Source organism: Athene noctua, chromosome 12 (assembly GCF_965140245.1).
Source record: "Athene noctua chromosome 12, bAthNoc1.hap1.1, whole genome shotgun sequence".
Classification (NCBI taxonomy): domain Eukaryota; kingdom Metazoa; phylum Chordata; class Aves; order Strigiformes; family Strigidae; genus Athene; species Athene noctua.
In genome coordinates, this window is record NC_134048.1 from 22,559,129 (window position 1) to 22,584,018 (window position 24,890).

General features: G+C 52.0%; 1 protein-coding gene across 1 annotated transcript in view; it reads left to right on the forward strand.

Moving 5' to 3' along the window:
• The window catches only part of PDLIM4 (PDZ and LIM domain 4), a 52,866-nt gene extending 35,684 nt beyond the window's left edge, over positions 1–17,182 (forward strand). The window contains exons 4-7 of the mRNA XM_074916254.1: positions 6,617–6,795; positions 9,107–9,264; positions 13,441–13,561; positions 14,497–17,182. Coding sequence (XP_074772355.1) covers positions 6,617–6,795; positions 9,107–9,264; positions 13,441–13,561; positions 14,497–14,701 — 663 coding nt within the window. The 3' untranslated portion in view covers positions 14,702–17,182. The remainder of the gene's footprint in view (positions 1–6,616; positions 6,796–9,106; positions 9,265–13,440; positions 13,562–14,496) is intronic.
• The last annotated feature ends 7,708 nt before the right edge of the window (positions 17,183–24,890 follow it).

Here is a 24,890-nt window from a genome sequence, read left to right on the forward strand (position 1 = left end):
CCTCCTGGTGCACAATAGCAACGCTCGTGTCTCTAATTCAGCATTTTGGCAGCAAACGAATAGCTGACGCTGAGCGATCGTGTTCTGGTTTTAGGAAGAGTGGGTCTGAAGTACATCAAACTGAAAACTGCTTTCGGCTGAGCCAAGCTGTTAATGACCTTCAGCTCTGCTTAAGTCTGGTGCAGCACGTGTTTATAACGGAGAGCAGAGCTGGCTCCCCCGGGCTCAGGAAAATAAACATCTTGCCAGCGATCCCCTCAGCGGCCGGGCACCCGTGCCGGTGGGAACTGGAGCTGCTGCTGGTCCTGTCCCTGCAGATCTTCTCCCACCACCACAGAACTGGGCTCCAGGATGGATTTGGGGCTCGGAGGTGTAATTTCAGAGGTGTGCTTGGCTCTGCAAGTTTGGGTTTGCTCCTAAGGAAGGTTTCTCAGATATGCCAAAGAAACCATTGCTCAAAGCCCTCCCAAACCAGCCACGGGTGTAGGTCCTTGCACGGAGGTTGTAGGAGCCAACGTCGGCCTCTCACATTAGCAGTCTTCAGTTTTAATCTCTGTCTGATAGTCTGGAAAACAGGGTGAATTATTTTGTTTGTACTTCTGGCCTTTTAAGGGTCTAATTTAAAACACTGTGAAGCAAATGAACTTTAAATGCTTTGGATCAGAACATGAAGTCTGACGTTCTCTAAAGCTGGGTCTAAAACCTGTGGTCTCTAGAGCTAAAGACTTGTAGTTGAAAAGGTTGGAAGGACAAATAGGGCATTCTGCAAAACCACCAAAAAAAAAAACCCCAAAACTTTTTTGTTCGAGTTCTCCTCGGTGAAACTTTGCATACCAGCTCTTAGGAAGGGTTTGTAAACCCTCTTCATTTAAGAGAGGCCATAAAAAGCAGGAAGAAAAGCCAGCAGAGAAAAAAAAAAACTTTTTTTTTTTTTTTTCTTAAGAATATGAAAAGTTGAGGCATCAAAGTGCTCAAACTTTAGGAAGGTGAGGTTGGATGTATTTTACCAAACTGTATCAGGACACAAATGTGACTTCCCAAAACTCTTAAGGAATCATGTCTCGTATGTCGTGTTCTCTGAGCGCGAAGGGCAGTTAACTCCTGCAGCTCTGCCACACGCAGCCCTGAAGAGCACAGCTGAGGTTGGCCGGTACCACGAGCGGCCGAGGCGATGAGCACGGGGAACTTCTGCTTGCCAAGACGTAGGCTTAGGTTTAAACCTGTGAGTTAAACTCTTCCCAGCTTTGCATCCCAACGTTATTCCTGTTAGACAGCTGAAGCTGCGTGCTCACCTTGATGCCTTTTAAAAATCTGAAGGGATTTATGCTTTCTGTTGACTACAAAAGGTGGTTTCAAGATATGATAAACTCTCTACGGAAGGGTTGGGGACAGAGACTTTCAAACCTTTCGAAAAATCCTGGTTGGCCACATGTTTTCCTGCTTAGGGGAAAACTTATTTCATCAGTGATTAGCTTGGTAGGAGTATTTAATTTTTGAGTTTTCTGTCCTATTATAGGTTGACTAAAAACCCCAAGGGACAAAAGTGTCTCAGTTCAGCTACTCCAGCAGAGTCAGGGGCACAACTACAAGGAGCAGGCAAAGCCTGTCTGCGGATTTGTGACCCGGAGCATGCTTTAGCTCTGCGTGGTGAAGCCACAGAGTATTCCTGTTGAAACCTTCAACTTGCTTCTTTTAACGTCCCTTATATGTTTCCTGAAATTGGAAACGATACATCCTGGGAAAAGCATTTAATCTTGGTTACTTCGCTGGCTGTGCTCGCTGCTGCACCGGCTGTGTCTGGGCATCGGGCTGCAGCTAAACGAAATACCTTCAGCTGGTACAGGGGGCAAACGATTCACTAATAGGTGGGCACGGAGCAGAGGGACTTGCTAGAAATGGAATTAAGTGCTTGTAGAAGCAGGAAGGAAAAAAAAGCTTTCCATATTTCTGGCTCTTTGAGGAATTCTCAGGATTAAATCCTTCATTCAGCGCCTTTCCCTTAAATATAAAAGGAAATCCCATGTTTTAAGAACACTGTGTTTCTTCCAGCACAGAATTCCCCTTTGGAGGGGCTGCTGGGATGGGTGCCGTGCCGGAGCGGGCTGCCCCTCGGGCTGCCCCTTGCAGAAGCACCCACTGGGTGCAAGAGCCACCAGCTCCTGGGCAGCTCAGCTGAGCCCCTTTTCTCCTTTTTTTTTTTTCGTTTTTAATTTTTAAATATTTTTTTTCTTTTTTTCTTTTTTCTTTTTTTCTTTTTTTCTTTTTTCTTTTTTTCTTTTTTCTTTTTTCTTTTTTCTTTTTTTCTTTTTTTCTTTTTTTCTTTTTTCTTTTTTCTTTTTTCTTTTTTCTTTTTCCTTTTTTTCTCTTTTCTCTTTTCTCTTTTCTCTTTTCTCTTTTCTCTTTTCTCTTTTCTCTCTTCTCTCTTCTCTCTTCTCTCTTCTCTCTTCTCTCTTCTCTCTTCTCTCTTCTCTCTTCTCTCTTCTCTCTTCTCTCTTCTCTCTTCTCTCTTCTCTCTTCTCTCTTCTCTCTTCTCTCTTCTCTCTTCTCTCTTCTCTCTTCTCTCTTCTCTCTTCTCTCTTCTCTCTTCTCTCTTCTCTCTTCTCTCTTCTCTCTTCTCTCTTCTCTCTTCTCTCTTCTCTTTTCTCTCTTCTCTTTTCTCTCTTCTCTCTTCTCTTTTCTCTCTTCTCTTTTTTTCTTTTCTTTTCTTTTTTCTTTCTGATGAATGCCAGAACAATTTACCTGTTGTTGGTGTGGCATCTCTTATTAGTAGAGTCTCATTCTAAGCACCAGCCTTAACTCCCAGCATACCTACATGAGCAGAAACTTTTTGTGTGGCCGGTGCAGAGGCGGGCGGGCGTGCTCAGCGTGGCCCGAGGCTCCAGGGTCACTGCCTGCAAACACTCCCTTATCCAAGAGCTGTTGCGGGTTTTCATTAAGGAAATCGAAGACCTGTTCCTGTTTCCAGCAAAGATTCAGACCTGATATATCAGTCCTGTTTGGGGTAGAACAGCCTCTTTCTTTTCCAGATTTCCTCATCCGTGTATCGTTAACTCTTTTCCCTTATGGGATTTACAGACACATTTATAACCATGTTTCAGCTGATTAGTGGTATGGGCTGTTTGCCTCAGGAAATCATTCCTTTTGTGCTCTCGGGGCTGCGTTGTGGGGTAGGGACAAGAGCAAGGCATCCAAAAACAAGTTGAATTTCTCTTTTCCCCTGTCTTAATAAATGGTGGCACCTGAGAATGTGCTTGAGACTCTGCAGGGAGCTACAGCCCAATGTAAGTAAAATTGATGGTATCTGGCTGTTGGTGTCTGAGGGTCAGTGGGAGGAGATGCAGTAGCATCCTCTGGTGGGAAGGGGCAGCCCGGGGGGCTCCAGCAAGGTGGGGACCAGAGGTTGGTCTTGGCCAGGCACAGGCCGAAGGTGCTTGCTGCACGTCGTGCTGCATCGGTACCGCAGCCACACACAAAACCACCCCAAAACCCACCAGCTCCCTGGGACTGGGACTTCAAACAGCTCCTTTCCACCTCTGCCTCGCGTTTATCAGGTGTGGGACGGCTGTGTGAATGCTGTTTGCCAGCAGTGGGGCTCCAGGAGCTCCAAATGCTGCGTGTCAGGAGGTTGGTTACGGTTCATAATTGATGGCCCTTGAAGGCGAGCGTGAGAAAACATATCGTGAGTTTCTGTTTCGTAGGCTAAAAGAGTTCTCCTCGGTGAAACTTCACAGGCCAGCTCTTAGGAAGGGTTTGTAAACCCTCTTCATTTAAGAGAGGCCATAAAAAGCAGGAAGGAAAGCCAGCAGAGAAAAAAAAAGCAAATGAGATCCCAAAGGGGGGGAATTTTTTCCGATCTTGATTTTGAGAACTGGAAAGAAATCCATCTGGTTCTAGGTTTCTGAGAACGAGCGCATGAGTGTTTTGCACAATGTGAAGCCTTGCAGAGGTCTCACAGCCTTTGAGGTGAGAAAAAGGAGACCGAGCTCTGTCTCGGGAGCAGCTGTTTGTTCCCAAAACAGGCAAATTGTGTGGCAGGGAAATGGAGAGCAATGAGGAAGGCAAAATTGGTGTGCTCTCAGAGGGACAAACACTTTCTGTGGGCTTCCCGCAAAGCCATTAGCTGTCCCTGACACAAAGCTCAGCCTTCCAAAGCCTGCAAAGATCTTGGTAAAAAAGGCTGGGGGACATCCATTGCTTTATCTCCGTGGTCTGGGAGGTGTTAGGGCAGCGGGAGCGCTCTGGTGTCCTCAGGAGGAGCCTGTTGATCCCTATGGATGCTGCTGGGTCACCTGTGGCTTTATAACACGGCTGAGCTGCCACCACCACGAGCATCCTCCTCCTGCAGGGACAAATTGGTGGCAACCGGGGACACCGAGCAGCTCGGCAGCACAGGGAGGGCTCTGAAACGCCCCGTTTCCATCACCGGCCCTTCATGCCTTTTGGACAGTGCCCAAGCACTAAGTTTTAGCTTTATAACAACATTTGCTCTCGATGCACAAATTGCTGAGCTTAACAGGGACGAACGGGCAACGCTTTACAAGCTACCTTGGATTAAAGCAAGTCCATGGAGATGATGCTCCTGGCCCTTCGATGGAGGAGGTTTTCATTCCAGAAAATGGCCAGCGCCGTGCTCCCCGGCGGAGGGTCTGGTGTCCCTGGGAGGAGGAGCCCGTGGGGCCAGAGGAGAGCCGAGCATCCTGCCCTCTCCTCGGCAGACAGAGCTCCAGCCGCCGCTTCGCTCAGACCGAGTGTGCGTCTGGGCCCCGGTGCACAGATGATTAACCATAATGGCTTTTTAAAAGCATAACTCTGTAGCTTGCAATGCCCTGCCAGCCACCATGGGCTGCTGCTTTTTTTCCCCGAAATGTTTATGATCCTTCTTTTCCTCTCTGTGTCACAGTTGGAAGTGTTTTCTTTATTTGCCTTGAAATAATAATGTAAATCTGGGAATTGGAAATCCATAGCCTGGTTGTACTTTTTTTTTTTTTTAAGAGTATAAATTGAGGGAGCAGTTAAAATTATATTATTCCTGGCAGCAAAATTCCTTTTTTAATAGATAATTTGGAGTTATTACGTTGGAAGCAGCTTTCCCCACGTGTGTGTGCATGCACAGTGTGGAAGGAGCAGAGCCGAGAGGGCTCGGGGCGGCTGCCGAGGCTTTGGAGGCGGTGGAAGCGCCGGGAGCCTGCTGGAGTCTGCAGTTTTTCAGCTGGTGGCAGAAAAAAAAACCAAACTCCAAGGCACCATTTTGCAGTTCTTAATTAAGCCCGGTTTTTCTCAATGGGAGTTTTGCCTTAGGAAAAACTGAAGTATTGGACTTTTTCTACCAGGATCTGTTTTATATTTCTCTTAGCTGTTCATTTTTACAAGGCTTGGGAGCACCAGTATTTTCTGCTATGCACCAGTGATAGACATTTGTTTCCAATTAGTATTTATTGGATTATTTTAGTCAGAAGTAAGCTTTGTATTAGAGCCCTGCAATATGTACTTTGTTATTTGTTCACAGGACGGTGTTTTCTTTTTCTGCTTGGTTTTGCATCAGCTCCAGTCTACTGAAAAGCTGGTGCAAGGCAGCATCGCTGGGGATCTGCCCGAAACAAATTAAACCTAATTAAACAGATTACAGCCTCTTATACCAGCGTCTATTCCCTCCATCAGTGCGGGCGTGTTTCTGACTCGCACGGCTGGGAACAGCAGCAGCCCGGGTGTCCTCAGGCTGTGTCCAGCTTTCTGCTGCTTTTCCCGATAGCTGGAATTGGCCCCTCTCTGGGGCTGGTTGTTCTCTAGGCTGAGCTTTAGCGGGTAAAGCCTGGCTCAGGTGGCTTGTGGCAAGATTAGCAAAAGGTACTGTTGGATTTATGGGTGTGCACGGGGCTGGCTAACAAAGCTTTGGAAAAACACACAGGCAATGTTTTATGTAGGTAAAATAATACGGAAAACTTGTGTTTTAATGGCATCTGAGTTCCTGACTTGAGGTCATATGACAAAAGAATTTCCGTAGTTTGCCTTGGGAATTGAGTGAAAATACGAATACTAAGCTAAACCCTTGACCCACGCGTTTCTTACGCTGTAAATGATCTTATTTGGGGAGAAAACTTCCCGAAACAAACATGGATTTTGGGGGACAAGGGTAGTTGCAAGTAAGTGAAAATAGCAGGATTGGCCCCGTGGGTTCAGGTCTTGCCCAGCCTGTGCCGGGTAGCTGCACAGCTTGGGTTTTATCCTGTTTTGCTAAGGTAAATCAGGAGTGATTGCCCCGAAGTCAGGAGAGTGATAAGTGTTCTTGGAGTGATGTAACGTGAAATGAGAAGCAGACTTTCTTTTGCGGAAATAACAAATATGCTTTTACAGGAGAGTAAGTGCAGAATACTTGGCAGTGGCTCACCGTGGAGAAACAGGCAAGTTCATTTGGTCGGAGACCAAGGAAAGCTGCATAGATTCAGCAAGATTTAACTGCAGGTCAAGCCTGAGTTTTTCTTTTCCTGCTGCATATCTCCGTTTTCCACAGCACGTATAAAATATTATTACTGCAAACTGCACGTCCCAACACAGCCTCTCTGTGTGTATCATACTAAGAACTATAAATCAGCTTTTTCTGCTTTTTATTCTCTTTCAGGACAACGGGCCTGCCCAAAGCAGGAGGCCGATGACCCCCGGGACTGGTGGCAGCCCCATGGAGAACAAGCAGATGCTGAACGTGCAGCATCACCACCCAACCCGGCTCTACGCCAACAGCGGCTCCGAGTCGGCTCTGCCGGGCCAGCTGAGCGGGCTCCACATCACTCCTGCCCAGAGGTAGGGCGAGAGCACAGCCTACCCTCTGCGTCCCACCAATGTCCCCGCAAACTCGGTTTCAGGGGTGTGTGTTGAGGCTGTGGTGCTCCCGGAGATGCTGGGTTCAGCTCCTGCTCTGTTAGCTGAGCGTAGGTGGGAGACAAAAAAAAAACAAAAACAAACCAACAGAACAAAAAAAAAAAAAAAAAGGAGTTTGGAGGGGCCAAGTTCTGAACAAAATGGCCATGTGTATGTACGTAGCAACTGCTACGCTGAGTTTAATCTTGTGATGCTGAAACAACGTTCAACTGTTTACCTTGGAGATGGGTAAAGGCGCTGGTTTTCCAGATCTCTGTAAGATCCTTCTATTGCTGGTGGGGTGAGCGGCATCAGATCCAGTCCCCCGGCTGGGATTAATACCAGGGAGTCTCACAGAGGTTAGCATCATGGTTTTTCAAAGTACATTTTTCAAGGCAGGGTGGAAGGGGTTTATCCTCCTAGGAGTGAGGATCACACTTCTACACACCCCAAACGCTTGGCCTGGGAGGTGGAGGTATCCGCAGAGAAAATTAACCCCAGTAAACTTGGGATGTTTATAAGTGTAAGATCTGCTCAGTGCAGCTGTCCAGGAGGCTGGGAAATAAATAATGCTTGTAGGAAAGAAAAAGCTTTTGTGTAGCCAAGAGCAGTTTGGGTGGATAACTCGGACTTTGAGACAGGCCAGCTTGTGGGCTGTGATGCTTTCACATGGCTCATGCTGCTGCTGATTTATGCTCCTCCAGACTGGCAAAATATTCTGCAAGAAAGTAATGTCTGTATCAAATACAAAGAGCAAAGAGAGTTTCAGCTCGGGAACTCTGTGCCTGCATGAATTCATATTTCAGTGACGCTGTGAGCCAGCTTATTCCCTGTGCTGGTCCAGCAAAGTTAATGAAGTTGGAAAGAAGAGAACTGCACAAAAAAATACAGAGAACAAAATCTGATGTTATCAGTGTGTGAGCCAAAAACCAGGAGATTAGGTTGGGTGTTCGAGTAGAATTGCATCAGAAGTGCGTTCTCTTTGAATTTGGGTTTGATCGGGCTGGACTGGTCAAAACCTGCCCTTTGTCACTGAAAATGTGTGAGCTGGTGCAGAGGAGGGCTGTAGCAGGGCAGATGGGCACACGGGGAGGTGCGGGCTGGCTGGGAGTCACAGGGACCGGTCCTGTCCCGTGGCAGCAGCACCTCTGCCCCTCGACCCGAGAGGTCTGTCACTCCTGCAAAACAGAGCTGTGGTTTTCCTTTGAAAGTTAATTTTGTCTGGTGCTTTTTTTCTCCTTTGTTTGTCTGAAAGTGAATTTTATTTCTTTTTGTTGTTGTGGGTTTGGTTTGTTGTATTTTTAAGTGGGCAGGAATATAATGTTGGTGGAGAAAATGAGTCAGATGACGACTAAAATATGTTGAGCTGTCTGATGGGGTTCAGGGTTTCTTGCTATTTTATTGGTTTTACAATGACCTTGATGACCTTCTCCTTAAGAAGGAAAAGGAGCCCCTTCCCCGAAGCCGGGCTGTGCTTTGGGGCCTCAGCAAAGCACAACAGCACTTGAATTTGTCTCTACTCAGCAGGACACTTAAACACGTGCCCCAAATATTTTTGATCCCAAACAACGCTTTTCACATTTTGATGTCTCCAATGAACTGGAATTAATGGTTTAAGTTCATATTTGCTGCCTGGTGTACCCCAATCACACCACATATGCTCAAGGAGAGGTTTTGGGTCCGGGGGCTGAAGGTTGGTGTGTGGTTTGGGGGGGGGTATGGGGCTGCTCCCCTGCCCCGGCCCCGGAGCTGAGCAGCCCCTGGGGGTGGTTTTCTCGCTTCAGCTGTGGGCTGTGTCTGTCAGATGGATCTTTTCATGCTCTCACTTACAGAAACACTAACTCAGAGGCGGCGCTTGGGGATGGTGGGGGGATTTGCCTGTGCCTGGCAGCAGCACCCCCTCTCCCCAGCGGTACCAGGGGTGGGTGGCTCCCCTGGCCCTACATAATTAATTTACCACTTTTTTTTTCGATAAATTCCGTGTGTGGCAGAGCAATTTACAGTGCTTGTAAGCAGCTGCCCTCTTTCCTCAAGGCAAATGGTAACTGGGCCAACCCTGGCTGTGTTGCTCAATCGGAGCAAGTTTAACTTCCCGGGTCTGGTGGCTGTTGGGGGCCAGGCGTACCTCCAGGCATGGGAACAGAGACGCTGGAATTGAATCCGTGGGAATGTGGAGGTTTCAGTACCTCCCTGATGAGCTGACAATTGCTGCTTATGTTTGACTTGAGCCTTTCTTACTTTTTCTTTAAAACAGCCTCGACCCCTTGAAGTCTCTCCCACGGAACAGAAATGGGATTGATGTGGAGTCAGATGTCTACAAGATGCTTCAGGATTATGAGAAGCCCGTTTCAGAGCCGAAGCAATCTGGATCCTTCCGATACTTGCAGGGCATGTTGGAGGCTGGTGAGAATGGTAAGGAAGGTTGGCACCCATGGCGTGTCCCAGCGAGTCCCCTACACGTCTCCGCGCCCGGGGAGGAGCCATTGCTTGGTCCCTCTGCCCCCACCACTTTGCTGTTGCAGGCTTAGCCTCCTTCTCCTTCACTTGATGAGATCCAGAAGCTGGAGAAGCCTCTAAAGGACTCTAAAAGCTGATGGTGTTTGCAAACTCCTCTCCTCTGTCATTTCACTGCACGTCACCTCGGTGCCGAGGCGGCTCAGCTCGACATGGGAGGGTCCGGGCACCCTGAGAGCGGGGAGCGCCCGGGGAGGGGTGCAGGTTTCAGTTCAGGGTTTCAGACTGAGCATCTGGGGGCTCACCAAATTTTGTGGCCGATTTGAGCGTCGTGTGAAAGTTGGATTTGCAAACAGCTTCTGCGTGGCAGCTGTTTTCCTGAGGCGGTTTATGAGACGTAATGGCCTCAAGCCGTTGTGTGAGGTCACCGGTGGGGAACCGTAGGCCCGTTTAAATAAATGCCATTTGCATAAGGACGTGGGATGGTCCTCAGCAACGCAGGGATAGAGATCAGGAGCTCTTGGCTCACTCCTCAGCTCGGTCATGGCTTCCTGCCTGTGTCGGTAATGCGGGAAGGAGCCAGCTCGGAGCATTAAATAATAAGACCCCCAAATTATACATTTCAGCTTCTTTTTATTTGCCTTTCAACCTTAAGTCCATCGGGGCTTTCATGTTCAAACTTTGAGGCTTCGCTTTACAATTAGGGCAAGACTCTTCATTCTTCTTCCTTCCAAGAGCCTCGTACTCCAATCATGTGAATCCAGGAACTTAGTTTTTATGGGAAAATACCAACTGCTGCAAATCTCATTATGAAGCTGCGAGAGGTAGCGAGTCGAGCTGTTGCACTTCAGTTTCTGTGTATATAAAATGATGGAGAAGGATATTCTTTGACTAGAAGGATATTGCTTCTTGCTTCCCAAGAAGCAGCGTGACCATGGGTAACTTCTGAGCCTCAAGAGTTTCTACCAGTTTTCATTTTCTCAGTGGTACTCGGGCACGTCCGCAAAGCACAGGGTGGGACTGGCCTTGGCAGTCCTGGGTGTAAATATTACAGCCCCTTCGAGGCTGGCAGGAAAACCGATGTTAATTACAAGTTCCAGATGTACCTTCAGGTCCCTCACCAAGAGCAAGCACAAGCAGTTCCCCGGTGAGGTGCCTGCTGCCCCCCCAGGTCTCCTTGTTAGGAGGAAGCAGCTAGAAAGGGACTGGGTTAATCCCAGTTAATAACGCTGCTGCCTTCCTGCCTTCTCGGTGGCAGGGAAAGGGAGAAAAACTGAAGCTTTTCTGGTTTGCTGCTGCCTCCGCTTGCATCCCACGGCCCTGGGGTGGCACAAACCCAGCGCTGCCCTTAAGGAGGAAGGGAGAAAGAAAAGGAGGGGGGAAGGGGAAGACAAGGGGGTGCCAGGACAGTCCTGGATGTCTGCTCACCCTGGCAGTGTCTCGGCACAAGCCCGGCGCTGGTGCAGCACAGCGGGTTGGGAGCCTGGGGCTGAGGTGATGCTGAGGGGTACCAGGCAGTGTGGTGGCAGGCTGGAGGTGTCACCTCCCGGGGCTCTGTCACCTCCCGGGGCTCTGCCACCTGCTGGGGCTCTGCCACCCACTCTTTCCCTCTCGGCTGTGCTGTGCAGGCAGAGGGATGTGGGACTGGCTGCAGGCACAGGTTGTTAGGATGCTATCAGTGTTTGTTTCACAAGAGATGAGAAATTAAGTGAAAAGCATCTCTCCTGGCATAAAGCTCTGTGATGCCTTGGCATGGCTTAAATCCCTGGGAGTGTTGTTTTACAGCTTTCACCCCTGCTCCTTTTTCCTTAAGCCTAAAATTACACATCTTGGCCCCTGAGCCTGCTGTGCATTGTCCTTTTAAAGTCAAGATCTCCTCTCCTGAGGAGCTGCATGTCTCAGACAATGACCTGCTTCATATGGAAGGTGTTTCTACTGGAAGCTGTGTTTTCTCCAGCGTCACCAGCCCCATCCCACACCCTTAAGGAGCAAAGCTTTGCACTGAGGATCTGGCAGAGGCTGGAGGAATCACCGCGGTTGCCTCCGTAGGTGCGGGAAGGATGAGCCCTGCGGCCACACGTGGGGACGGCGACGGCTAAAGTTGAGGAGCTAAGGCATCCCGCTGCCTTGCTGAGGATCGTAAATTACAATGAGGCTGCGGGCTGGTAAATAGAAGGGAATGATCCATCGTTTGGGAAGATGGGAAACAACCTTCTCTGCAGGGCTTGTTTTGCTGTGAAATCTCGTCTCCCCCCTCCCCGCTGCCTTTAAGCAGCTTATCCGAGCGCTTTGTCTGAGAGACTGTGACAGCTTAACTGTTAAATGCTGGCAGAGGAGCGCGTCTAGTCCAGGCCGCCATATCTCACGCTGAGGGAAGCCAACAGCTCGAGCAGTTGTTTTGGTTTATTCCCAGCGAGGCAGTGGAAGGACTTGACGGGTGAACTTGGCTGGAGCCAGCCGAGCACTCGGAGGAGCCCCGGGCTGGGGCAGCCCCAGTCTGCTCCTGGGCAGGTGATCTCGGACATATTGAATCTCTCAGCATCTCCAAACACCGTGTTATACCTTGGGAAAGTGGGGTTTGGTGGGAAATTAGTCCCAAGCTGACTTGGCTAGAACCCTTGGCAGGGTCGGTCTCTGGATCAGACCTGCGGCTGGAGACGGGCTCTGCTGTGCCAGGGTGCCCGCGCATCCCCAGGGTGCCCCCGGGGTGTTGGGCCCGGGTGTGCTCCCTCCTCCCCAACCCAGCCAGTGGGTGCTCCCGAGATGTGCCTGAGGGGCAGTGGGGGTCTCTCTGTGGAAGGAAGCTCTGCTGAGCAACACACTTCAAAACGTAACGTGTGAACCCACACGGGTCAGTGAGCGACCGCCGGATGTGACACACTGGTCCTGGGCACTAACAATCCACTTGAGGAAAGTTCCTGGAGCGTGTGTGGGATCTTCAGAGCAAGATCCATGTGGAAGTTTCCAAAATGGGTGCAGTGTATACAGACACCTGGGTCAGAACGTGCCTGGGCCACTGCTGAGTCCTCCCGGGCACACTCAGCACACGTTTTAACATTGCCCATGGGGCTGGAATACCCTGGAAGCGCAGGGAGCGGAGGGATTCCCAATGCTGAAGAATGGCTTGTTCATCCAAGAGCTCCTCTGCTGCGTTTCCAAACTCTCTCAGCTGTTGGGGTAAAATACATTGTCCTTCTCCGTGAGCGTTTCCTTTCTATAACCATAGGCCAGCACAGAGGAACCACAGATCAATATGTACCCAAAAGACCAGACAGTTGCGAGCCATGAAAAACCACACGGTGAGTGCTGGGGGCTTTGAAGTGTCCCAGTGGTTGGCCAGAAGCGTGTCTGTATTGTCCAAAGTACAAGGGCAGATGATGGATGATCTATAGGGAGGTTGGCTGCAACACTGAAAACTTTGCCGTGATATTGTTCATATGCCCAGAATTTTCATTTCTTCCTTTCCTGTCTTTGGACCTTTAGGAAAGGAGGCTTGGTGCCCCAGAAAAGCTTATCTTCAATCACAGTGTTTTACTTTAGATTATTTGAGATTAAATGAGTGTTCTAAGAAGAAAAGTGCATGTAATTCTATTATTGTTTTTAATCTGCCAAATTCTCCAAAAGGCTTTCATCTTGGTCTCCTTGACTAACAGTGGATCTACCAAGTGCCCTGAAATGTTGGTGTGATACAACCTCTTCTTTCTGGGGCTTTTCTGAGAAATTAATTATCTGTCTTCACTCACTAAACGGTATTTCAGCCAAATTCACCTCTCGCCTCTAGATTCAGGCTGGTTTGCCTTTTGACGGGGTGTATGTACTGAGCTGTCACGGCACAGGGTTAGGTCATCTGCTGATGCGGCCAAGGGCTTCTGCCACCGGCCGGGCTTCGTTCGGGCGAGCAGAGGGTCAGCGCAGCGTCCTGCCACCATCTGGGAACCTGGATGCTCTGTGATTTTTGAGGTAGTTGGTCTCACTGTTCGCTTTTTACTTCCTTACAAGCAAGTTGCAGGTTCTGTTGTGACACGCAGAGACTCATCTGATTTCCTAAGGAAAAAAAAAAAAAAAAAGAGGAAAAACTTAAAAAGCCCCGAAAGGACAAGTTCTCAATCTGTGTCTGTTTAAAATTCTTGGCAGGTGAAAAGCTCGACAAACTGAGCAACCCCCGAAACATCAAGTCCCCGGTGTCAAAGCTGGGCGGCGCCATGTCCGGGCTGCAGCTGCTCCCCGAGTGCACCCGCTGCGGGAACGGGATCGTGTGAGTGTCGCGTCGCCCGGAGCCTCCGGTTCGGTGGGGACGGGGACGCGGTGGGGCCGGCTCCTGCCGGACGCGTGGGCTCGAATCCACAGCAGAACACCTTGTGTTTATAGCAGAACGCCCTGGATCCCTTCCTGGCCTTTGCTAACCGTATGGAAACCTGGAATTGAGGAACACGGTCTGGATTGCCCCTTTTAAGGGAATCTTGCAGCAAAGCGGGGGTGATTGACGGGGTGGTTTCTGCCCTGCTTATTGTAGTAACTGCTCGGGGACTATGAGTAGCACCGGCGGCGCTGACACTTGCTGCCTTACGAGGGGGGAAACGCTTCGAGGGTCAAGTAGAAAAGGTCTGCAGACTATTTGTGTTTGTTTGTTTGAAGAGTTCCTCTCCGACGGATGGATGTTGAGTCTGATTTCAGAGCATGTGGGTGTTTTTCTGCTCCGTCTTGTTGTAATTTATGTTCTGTTGTAACTTACATTCTGCTCAAGCCAGATTTGCTGGCTGAGACTCTGCTCTGCAAGACGCCTGCGACTGTGTTGTCGCTGGGGCTGGGAGCTGGAGGTCTCGGCTCCAAAAGCCTCAGTGCCTGCGTGTGCAGCGCCAGCCCTGCCAGAGCGCTTGGGGGATGCTGGCTCCCGACGTTCAGATCCAGGCTGAGCATAAATATTTAAGGCTCTGCTTTGCATCGAGGCGTGGAATGGTGCTGCGGGGCAGGGTAAGGACAAACGGGAAGGAGCATCCCCTCCCGCAGAAAGACGGTGGAGCGGGGCGGCAGCGTTGGGTGGGCTGACGTGTTGGGATGGGAGCCCACGATAACACCCTTACGTGCCCCTGCACGCTGCTTTCCTTCCTCCATTTCACTCGAGGCAGCAGGAAAAGCTGTTTACGCTCGTTGTTTCTCCATCTCACCCGAGCTCTCCCCATCTCCCACCAGGGGCACGATCGTCAAAGCTCGGGACAAGCTCTACCACCCCGAGTGCTTCATGTGCGACGACTGTGGCCTCAACCTGAAGCAGAGAGGGTATTTCTTCATCGAAGAGCAGCTGTACTGCGAGACGCACGCGAAGGAGAGGGTTAAGCCCCCCGAGGGATATGACGTGGTGGCTGTTTATCCAAACGCTAAAGTTGAACTTGTCTAAACCCGGGCTGTGCTCTGGAGAGGTCGGGCGGCCGCGCGCCCACCCACGTCCTCCCCGCCGGCTGCGCAGTGTGGCTGTAATCAACCCCGATTACCAAAGCCCAAGTTAAAATGCCTTTTCCTAGATAAAACCGTTTACACTTGGGATCTCCAGGGGATGGTGTTGAAAGCATACGAACAAGTTTTTCCCTTCTTTTTGACACTCTGCTTTTTGGGTTGCTGTGTTGGGTTATTAGTCTGTGCCATAACCGTATCCAAGATCTGTGTAAATACTGATTAATCCTCTACTCTGTTTCATATAAAACCAGTATTCCTTTTCATTGCTCCCCTCTTCTGAAAAAGCGAGGAAGATGTTTTAAAAGCTCAAAGACAATAAGGCACTTTAACAAAAGAAGCTGACTCCTTTATCCTGACCTTAATCTCCTGCCCTCTGGCTGCCCCAGTGATTAAAAACCGACCCCCTGAGGGGTCTGGGATGTGGTACCCTGGGTCCCTGGCTCAGCCCCGTCCCAGCAGATGTGCCAAGGAAGGACAGTTTCTTAAAACAGTATTTGCTGTGACATTCCCTGGATCAGGGCACTGCAGTTTGAGGCTGACACGGACCGATCCGAGTTCCCCAAGAGATCTCCACACTGAGCGTGCATCGAGGCTTTTTTATTCCTTCTTTCACTCCTAATTTGGTTGTTTTGTCACCTACTCTCCCGGGCACACCCTGAGCGCGGAGCTCACCTCGGCTATGCCCCCCTCCCATGCTCCTGCCCCACAGCTGTCCTTGCTTTGGCTGTTCTGACTCTTCCCCAGTTTTTTGCTAGACTTTTGTAGTCTTTTATTTCTAGATCCCCAGACTGCTGCCATCCAGGTCTGCCTCCCAGCAAGGAGGTGGCAATAAAATCCCTCTAGGCACTTAGGAAGTAACCAGAGAGGTGGTGAGCCCTGAGTCCGGAGGGCAGCAGCTTTGGATTTATACCCATATACCCCAAGGCTGCACTTTCACCCAGACCTGTCGTCCACTTTATCCGACGGCGAAAAGTTTTTGAGGATCTTGGGATGTTGCTTTGTTGGAGAAACGTTTTATTTGTGTTAGTGTTTGGAGGAGAGAGAGTTTAGTCACCCAGCTGCTGGGTGCCACCGCACGTGGTGGTAGGAGCTGTGTGTTTGGTACCACGAGGTTACTTCTGCATTGCGATAGCCACCTTCCTCCTCCTCACTTGATAGAGGGAGGATGTGGGGGAGAAAAAGAAACGCCTGTGCTCGCTTCTCTTCTGTGGAAAAGGAAAATAAGGGATGGGGCAATGGCCAAAGTTTCTGTCTCTCTGTAACAGGGTCCGAGAAATCTGGGACTGGAGGAGGGCTGGGAGCCGAGCGTGCCATTTCTTCCTACAGGTTCTGCACCCCAGAAGGGAGTAAGGATTTTAGAGTGTTACCAGGCTCCATCTAGACCTCTTCATGTGGTGCTTTATAGGGCTTGAACCTGCTCCTGCCCGGTGCCTGGCAGCCTCCGGGCAGGGCTGGGCTGTCCGAGCGTGGGTCCCAGCTGGGTACCACCTGGCAGCCGCAGGGATGCTGGCCGTGTGCCTTCCTGCCAGCACCAGAACATCCTCCTCCCCCTCCTTCTGCCATCAGGATTTTTAATTATTTAAAGTGCAAGAAACACATGGAAATTTGTATTTTGCACAGCCTTGCTCGGTAGGTTGGACCATCTGAAGGGAAATACTTGGGACAGCTGTAAGTGAGGAGGATACTAACGATAGTCAGGTGGGAAGCGAGGCTGCCCTTGTTTGCAGGCCTCTGCTTGGAGCTCGTTGCTTTGCCATTGTCAGAAACATTTGTTCTGAATTCCTCCGTTAACCTCGCGTGCTGCTGGGCTGGGCTCCGGTGCCCGTAGTGTGAAAGTTCAGATGTTACCCAAACCCAGGACTGAATCCAGCTTGGCTGAGCAATGGAAAACTCACGACACAAATAGCCCAGGGGGCTTTTCCCATTTTCCACAACAGACGGTCATAGCTGCCACTCTCTGCCGCTCTTGTCCCCCCCCATGTCGACAGTTGTGTCCTACAGCAGTGCCAGGCATCTGGCAGCCCTGGCACAGGGGACACCTTAGAAATTCATAAATTATTTCATTGCCCTTGTTTTGAACACCTGAGCAGGCTGCTGGTGGGGCATCCTTGGTGGTCTCACCCAGCTGCTGCACCAGTACAGCACTGGGAGTGCTAGGCACAGGGCTTTTTTAATTTGAAACGAGATTCCCACAAATCAGTTTTTCCATGCGGTTGTCTCGTGATACCCTTTTTTAGGAGTAATCAACTCATTTGATCCCCCCCCCCAGAGCTTGAAGCTGGAGCTGCCTCACACAACCCCATCCCAGGGCTCGTTGGTTCCGGGGTTCAGGCCACCTCGTTCACACGACGGGGTCTGTGGGAGCTGTGGCAGCGAGCCTCCGTGCCACCAGGTAATGTGTTAACTCTGTGAAACGTGGGGAGGGCGCCGTTTATGAAATATAAAATAAAAATGTATTGTCAGTTTTATGTCTCGTGTTACTTAGCTTGGCCTTGCCCCAGTGCCCAGCCGGGGCTCTCCCGTGGCGGTACCCCTACGTCCGGGGGTCCCTCGGCATCCAGATAAGAACACTGGATAAACCTTAAAAAGCATCTCGAAGACGGAGCCCTGCACTTCTCACGGCGTTGTGCAGCGAGAGCCTTGTTTGAGGTTTGACCTGTGTGTTTTTAAACTCATGAGACCTCCCCGGGCGCAGGGAAGGGAAGGGCCATCGTGTCTCTGCCCGCGGGTTCTCTCTCCTGGTGTGACCCAGCTCATCCTGCGATGGTCCAGAGCTTTATCACCTTTACCCCTGCATAAGGCCAATGAATTAAGTTAATTAGCAGTGTTTAACCAGCCACGGTGCGGCCCCAAGGGTACCTTCTGCCACCCGAGGGCCCAGGCTCTGGCCGGACCAGGAGCCGCAGCTCTGCGGGGTTGGGGATGTCACCTGCCCCGTGGTTGTTGGAGTGACCCAGGCAGCACCCAAGCTGGAAAACACCCTTGTCCCCAAGGGAGATGGGACCCACGGTACAGCCGTAAGCAAACCGCGCTCCTGAACGTCCCCTTGCACCATGGCAGCTGCCCCGCTGCTCAGGCTCGGCCTCCATAAGCCAGCACAGGGAGCCCGGAGCTGTGACATCGACCCGGTGGGTAAAACCGGTCCCAAAAACCCTGTGCCACCCCTGTCATTACTGACCCCCGGGGCGGGGGGGCGAGGGCAGGCTCGCAGCTGGAGCGCAGAGGGATGTTTGTTTATGGAGCTAGATCTCCATAGGTCTGGTTTTAATACTTGATTGGTATTGGATTCACTGGTATGTGGGAAAGGCAGGAGTAACCAGAGTTAAGTGCCTCCAACAGATATTTAATCTGAAGGGTTTTGTTTGGACAGCGTTCATATCTTGAAATTGTTGCTTGTATGTGCTTAATATATTTAGAAAGACAAAGCCTCTGAGGATCCACATGTGGCATGGAAGGTTTCCATACAGTTTGGGTCTGTGTGACTCCCTAATTACAGCACATACTCAAATAATTACCATGCTTATGACTCTCCAGTCAGTGATATTTTTTCTGTTCACCCCTGAAGGTCTGTCAGATATGTTTATATGTTACAGCCCCCGCGCCCCCCGGCCCCTCTGCCCTGGGCACTGGTGCTGTGAGGCTCAGCCCCATAGCTGAGCTCTGTGGGGAGATCCCCAGGTGTGAGACTGAAGAGGGGGACACAGGGGGCCTGGGCGGCCCTGGGGTCCCTCCAAGACACCCCCCCGCCATCCCTGTGGCAGCCCTGGCCCATGGAGCAGCTGCTGTCTGACCTGCCCAACCCCAGGAGCCTCCTCTGGGCTCCTCTCTGCTTTGGGAAAAAAAAAAAGACACGTAAGATCAAACACGGTGAAGGGCACCGTTTATTAATTAAATGAGGTGGGACCGGGGCCAAATGATTCAAGTTCTGATTGTTTAAATTTTTCCATGTATCATCATTAAAGTTTCCTACTTAGCCGGGCGTTATTTCCATCACCACACCCCCTTTCTTCTGCTGCTTTTGTTTGGAGTTGTTTAACTTTGCTTTTGTTACTGGATGGCTGCCCCAGGGACCTTAAAAAAAGCTCAGCTGGTCCATTTGTATCGGGATAAAAGTCCTTGTGCCATAGGAGGGGAGGTAGAGGGAAAGAGGCTCTTTGGAAAAGTTCCCTCTCCTCCCTTTCTCATGTCTGGAAGAGGCTATTTTAATTACTTCAGGGAAAAAATTCTTCCCCACACATATAATAAAACACACAAAACTGCTCCTGACTGTAAGGGAACTTATCTACAAGTTATTTTGCCTCTTTGTTTCTCCCCAGGAAGGCACAGGCTGTCAGGAAACACCCACCGAGCTCCCCCAGCCTGGGAGCAGCTTCTCGCACCAGGATATTTAAATATTTTGAATTTTTATGTAGTCCTAAAGCAGTTTCTTCGTGCGAGGAGAGCTGGTGGAGAGGGCCTGGGCGGGGGCCAGCGGCTGCTGCTTTGGGCAGTTAATGTGCACAGGGTCACTCTCTTGCTGAGCAAAGACACTGCTCAAGCACTCTTGAGGCTTTTTGCTTTATTAAGGAAAACAACCGCTTTTTTTGAAGAAGAAGAAACGTGTCAGCTCTTCACTCCCAAACCTGAGGGGTGCCAGGGGGCCAGCAGCGGGCGGCCGATGGACTTAAGAGGAGACGCAAGCGGCCGCGATCACCCGAGGGACACTGAGCACTGTCCTTGGAAGAGGCGGCTGGAGGGGACCTCTGGAGGCCACCCGGTCCCTGCTCCTGTCCCCAGGCCCCCCCACCCCCTCGTGTCCCTCCTGGGAGCACCTAGTCAGTCCTCGGGATGGATCCGTAATGATCAGTGATCAGGATGGAGAGTCCCAGCTCCCCAGGCAGCGTGTCCCAGGGCCCTTCCCAACATCTGGATGGGCAGAGGGATGCAGAGGGTAGAGAGTGGTACAGGGGGGTGCCTGGGGCTATACAGGGTGTGGAGGGGGTGCATGGGGGTACTGAGGAGCAGATGAGGTGCTTGGAGGGCCGAGCTCCAGCCCAGCCCCACGGGCGCTGCGCCTGTCTCCTGCACCATCTAGTGATGGAAACTGAAATATCCAGCGGCTTCAGGCTCGATGGGAGAAGAATCACAGAATCGTTTGGGTTGGAAAACACCTTTAAGATCACCGAGTCCAACCATTAACCCAGCACTGCCAAGGCCACCACTAACCCGCGTCCCCAAGCACCACACCTGCACGGCTTCTGAACACCCCCAGGGCTGGTGACTGCACCACGACCCTGGGCAGCCTGTTCCAGGGCTTGACAGCCCTTCTGGGGAAGAGACTTTTCCTAACAGCCAACCTAAACCTCCCCTGGCACAACCTGAGGCTGTTTCCTCTTCCCATATCACTTCTTACCTGGGAGAAGAGACCGACCCCCCCCTCTCTGCCCCCTCCTGGCAGGGAGTTGCAGAGGGCCAGGAGGTCTCCCCTCAGCCTCCTCTGCTCCAGACTGAACCCCCCCAGTTCCCCCAGCCGCTCCCCAGCAGACCTGTGCTCCAGACCCTGCCCCAGCTCCGTTGCCCTTCTCTGGCCACGCTCGAGTCATTCAATGGCCTTTTTGGGGTGAGGGGCCCAAAACTGAACCCAGGAATCGAGGGGCGGCCTCCCCAGTGCCGAGCCCAGGGCTCAGATCCCTTCCCTGTCCCTGCTGGCCACGCCAGTGCTGACACAAGCCAGGATGCCGTTGCCCTCCTTGGCCCCCTGGGCACACTGCAGCTCACATTCAGCCGCTGCTGACCCCCCCCAGGTCCTTTTCTTCCTTTTCCTCTGGGCAGTTTTCCAGCCGCTCTGCCCAAGCCTGTGGCGTTGTGTGGGGTTGTTGTGACCCAAGAGCAGGACCCGGCACTGAGCCTTGTTGAACCTCATGTGATTGGCCTGGGCCCGTCGACCCGGCCTGGCCAGACCCTCTGCAGAGCCTTTCTGCCCTCCACAGATGAACGCTCCCGCACAGCTGGGTGTCATCTGCAAACTTACTGAGGGTGCCTCGATCCCCTCATCCCGATCACTGATATATGAAACAGAAATATTAAACAGAACTGGCCCCAGTGCTCAGCCCTGGGGAACACCGCTTGTGACCAGCTGCCAACTGGAATTAACTCCATTCACCACCACTCTTCAGGCCCGGCCTGGGAGGGTGCCTGGTGTTGTGGGGTGGTTTCTGGGTGGGAACAGCTAAATCCACCCAGAGGGCTGCGCTTCTGAGAAATCTCTGGCAAAGGCTGGGCTGGGAGAGGCAGTTTGAAGCCACAGCGATGGGTTTGAGCCTGTCCCCTGGGTATATCTGCGTGCCATCGGATATCCCAGCCCTTCTCAGGCAAAGACCCTTTGTCTTTCCTTGCCCTGATGCAGCCCTGACCCATGTTGTTGTGCCCTGACCCAAAGGCTGAGGGGCTGAAGCCCTTGGTGAGTGGTGGATGGTCTTGGGAAAGCTGACGCCACTCAAGCAGATGCATTTTGGGGGGTTATCCTAATGCTCACATGCGTGCTACAGGCACCCTGGCTCCATGTCTTTTACAGGATTCCTACTACAAACACCTGAAAATTGCCTGGAGAATAATCACGCTGAGTACTGCTCTGCCCAGCTCTGCTTGGGAGGGGGAAAGTTCACACACCACTGCCAGGAACTGGGAGGCGATGGCCACAACTGCCCCTAAAAGCTCTACACCCCATAAATTAACACGGCTTCAAGGGAGCCTCGCACCAGGCAATCCTCAGCGCTGCTCTGTGGGTAAGTGCACCGCTGGGAGAGCAGCAAGGCTGAAATGAGTCATGAGCCTTTTCAGAAGTTGCTAAAGATCTTTTTTTTTTTTCCCAGACGCTGTCAATCCGGTGGGACATGGCCCCGATGGACGCGCTCAGCGGCTCCGGGGTGGGCAGGAGGGTAAGCCCAGGGCTTTGGGCAGAGCAGGGCGGTGCCACGCTCCGGGCAGGGGGCACATGTCCAGCCCCTGGGCACGGAGCCCCTCGGGAGACACTCTGCAGACCCAGCAAACACACTTACAAACCGGATTTGGCTTTGCCCCGCTGATAAGCAAGCTTCCACTCGATCCGCGTGCTACGCGCACAGCGTGGAATTACACAACTCACAACGGTCACGGGTTTTCTGAATTCCCAGCGCTGGAGATGGCTACTGGGAGGTGACACAGGAGTCCCACTGAGGCAGAGGATCCCTTGAGAGGAGCCTTGCCCAAGCAGAAGAGAAAAAGCGGATCTGCTGTGACCACCCAACCCGGAACAGCCCACAGAATTCCAGAATCATCCAGATGATTGCAGCTCCTCCAGCCCAACCATGACCCTCCACCTGACCCTTCCCAACTCCCCCAGATCCCTCAGCGCTGGCTCAGCCCGACTCTTCAACCCCTCCAGGGATCCCGGGGACTCCCCCCTGCCCTGGGCAGCCCATTCCAACGCCCAACAGCCCCTTCTGCACAGAAATCCTTCCTCAGAGCCAGTCTAAGCTCGCACACCAGAGCGATGGTGATGGCCGTGCCAGGCAGCAGTGTCACACAGGGTGGGGGACGTGTGTGTGTGATGTGACACGAGCACACGAGCAGGAGCTGAGCTGCTCCGTGGCCACCAGGCAGCTTGCACCATCACGGCAGCTCCTCGGTGCCACCTCCTCCCCCAGGCCATGTTAGAAAAATCTGTTTGCACAAGAAATATTTGCACAAGAGGTGGTTTCTCAGCTCTTCAAAGACTCAGTCCTTCTCCCCCCCGGGACGGAGGTACTCCTCCTTCGCTCTGCCGGCTCCTCAGCATCTGATTTCACTTTACAGGAATCTCTCCCACCTCATTTCCCACACGCTGCTCTTGGTCTAACAGCTGAAAGCGTGTTTGAGAAGGCTGCAGTGAAACGCACCGACCATTTTTGGAGGAGTCATTTGAGAGAACTAGGACCAGTCCTGCCTCTACAGGGAATTTGCTCTGCAGCCGCCCGAGCCATTTACCAGCCACTAATTCCGTGTGGTTTCCGTCATCTCCGTGCCCGGGTTGAAGCGTCCCGTTGGAGTGTGAGTGGGGTTTGCAGCCTGGGGAGCAAAACCTGGCGGGAGAGCGGCATCGCTCTGGGCTAGAACGATTGTACGTGGCAGCCAGTGGTGCTGCGGCAGAGCTGGCTACGACAAAAGGTATTTCCATAAGTACTAATTGATGTGGATTCACCATATGAGAGAAAACCCCATCATGTTTTCATGCTGAACAGATGAAATTTAGAATACATTAAGGATTCATCCACAAACCAGATAAACCTGAGCACATCGTACGGGTCTACCGCTTACTTTTGATGTGCAAAATTTGCAGTCTAACCACTTATTTATGAGCCCTGCAAATTATTGCTGTTATTACTGTTGACTGAATAATTACTAAGATTGCATTAACATTAGTGCCGAAGACGATATGCTCCCAATCCCTTATGTCCTCGCGGGAGCAGGCATGCGTTGCCCTCACTGCGGTTCTTGCAGAGCCCCAAGGCAGGGCAGGGCAGGGTAACAGCTGCTGCCTGCAAGCCCCTGATCTGCCCGAATCAGCCCCAGCCCCGCTCTTATCACCGGGGTCAGCTTGGGCTGCGGGGTGGCTCCAGCCTGGCATCGAGGTGCCACCTCCAGCCTCTCTCCAAGCAGGAGGGATCTAAACCTTCCCCAATTCCTGCACGACATCAGCTCTCCATCCCTTATCCCGAGTAGCAGCGGATTTCTGCCCGGCCTGGATAAACGCTGCTGCCATCTGCTTCTCCTCCCTGCTCTGCCTCCACCTTCCGCGGAGCCCTGGGCTCTCTGGTGGCAGGATCCCTCCCGGCCTGCCCTCACCCACCGCCGGCACAGGCATCCTCAGCTCCCTTCCCCGAGCGGGCACCCAGCCGTACACCTCCGGGGAGCTCTGTCACTCAAGCACGTCAAGCACTGGGCATATTTTAAACACCATCGTGCTTCTCAGCACCCCTGGAGTTGTTTCCAAAGATGACAGTGTTGCTCAGATTTCTGCACTGGCCTCACCAGCTACCTACACACCTGACTCCAGGCCAAGGCAAGAGTCACGTGTAAAGCGATAATGGTTAACAGTCAGGAAACAGGAATATAAAAAGCTCCTCTCCCGAAGGCAGAGCTGCTACAGGCTCCTTCCCAGCAGATGCTGCTGACCTTGTCTGCTGTGTAAACTCCACTGGGAAAAACCCCGGGCTGCAGATAATGGCAGATTTTCAGGAGCTGTGAGCATGTTTCATTTCTAAAGCCGTGCCCTGTGTGGGAGGACTGGCATCCCTCCTGCCTCCAGCTCTGCCCGCCTGCCCGGGGGGCAGACACCACGCTGCTCCCCCCCACCCCGTGCTCCTGCAGACCCCCAGCTCGTTCCGCGATCAATAACTGATCCCGTTTCCGATCCAGTGACCATCATCCTGACCCTGGGCTTTGCCCAGCTCTCGCGGAGCTGTGCGGTGGCATCCGTCCATCCTCCCACAGCAACACAGGAGGAAACCGCTTTGGGTTCTAGAAGGGGCTGGATTCAGGGCTCTGGCGAGGGCTCGGGGGGTTGGGGCTACCCCAGACAATCACCCCTGGACCCCCAATTTTTACCGGCAGCAGCTGCCGGGCCAGTGCCAGCCCCTTCCATCCCGACCCAACGGGCTCCAGGCCAGGCACGGATGCTGAGCTGCTGGTACTGGCACAGCCCTGGCTGCGATCCGAAATAAATTTGTGAAATATTCTCGATTAAAAAAAAAAACAAACAAAAGAAACCACCAAAAAAAAACCCCAAACCCAAAAAAACCCCAAACGAAAGTTAAAAAAAAAAAAAAAAACAAAAAAAACCCAGCAAAACAAAAACACCCCCAAAAAAACCTGAACCAAAAACCAAACCAAACAAACGAAAGAAAAAACAAACAAACAAAAAAACCCAAACCGGAAGGAGCCTCCTGGGAAAGCTCCGCAGCTGCGGGGCAGACGCGGGGCCGCGGTACCCTCCGGCCCCGGGGATGCTGCGGGGCGGCGGGGCCGCAGCATCCCCCCGCTCCCCGCACCCTCGGAGCGCAGCCGGGGGGGCCCGGCGGGACGCGCCGCCTCCGCGGGGGGGGCGGGCGGGGGGCGGAGCCGCCGCGCAGAAGCTC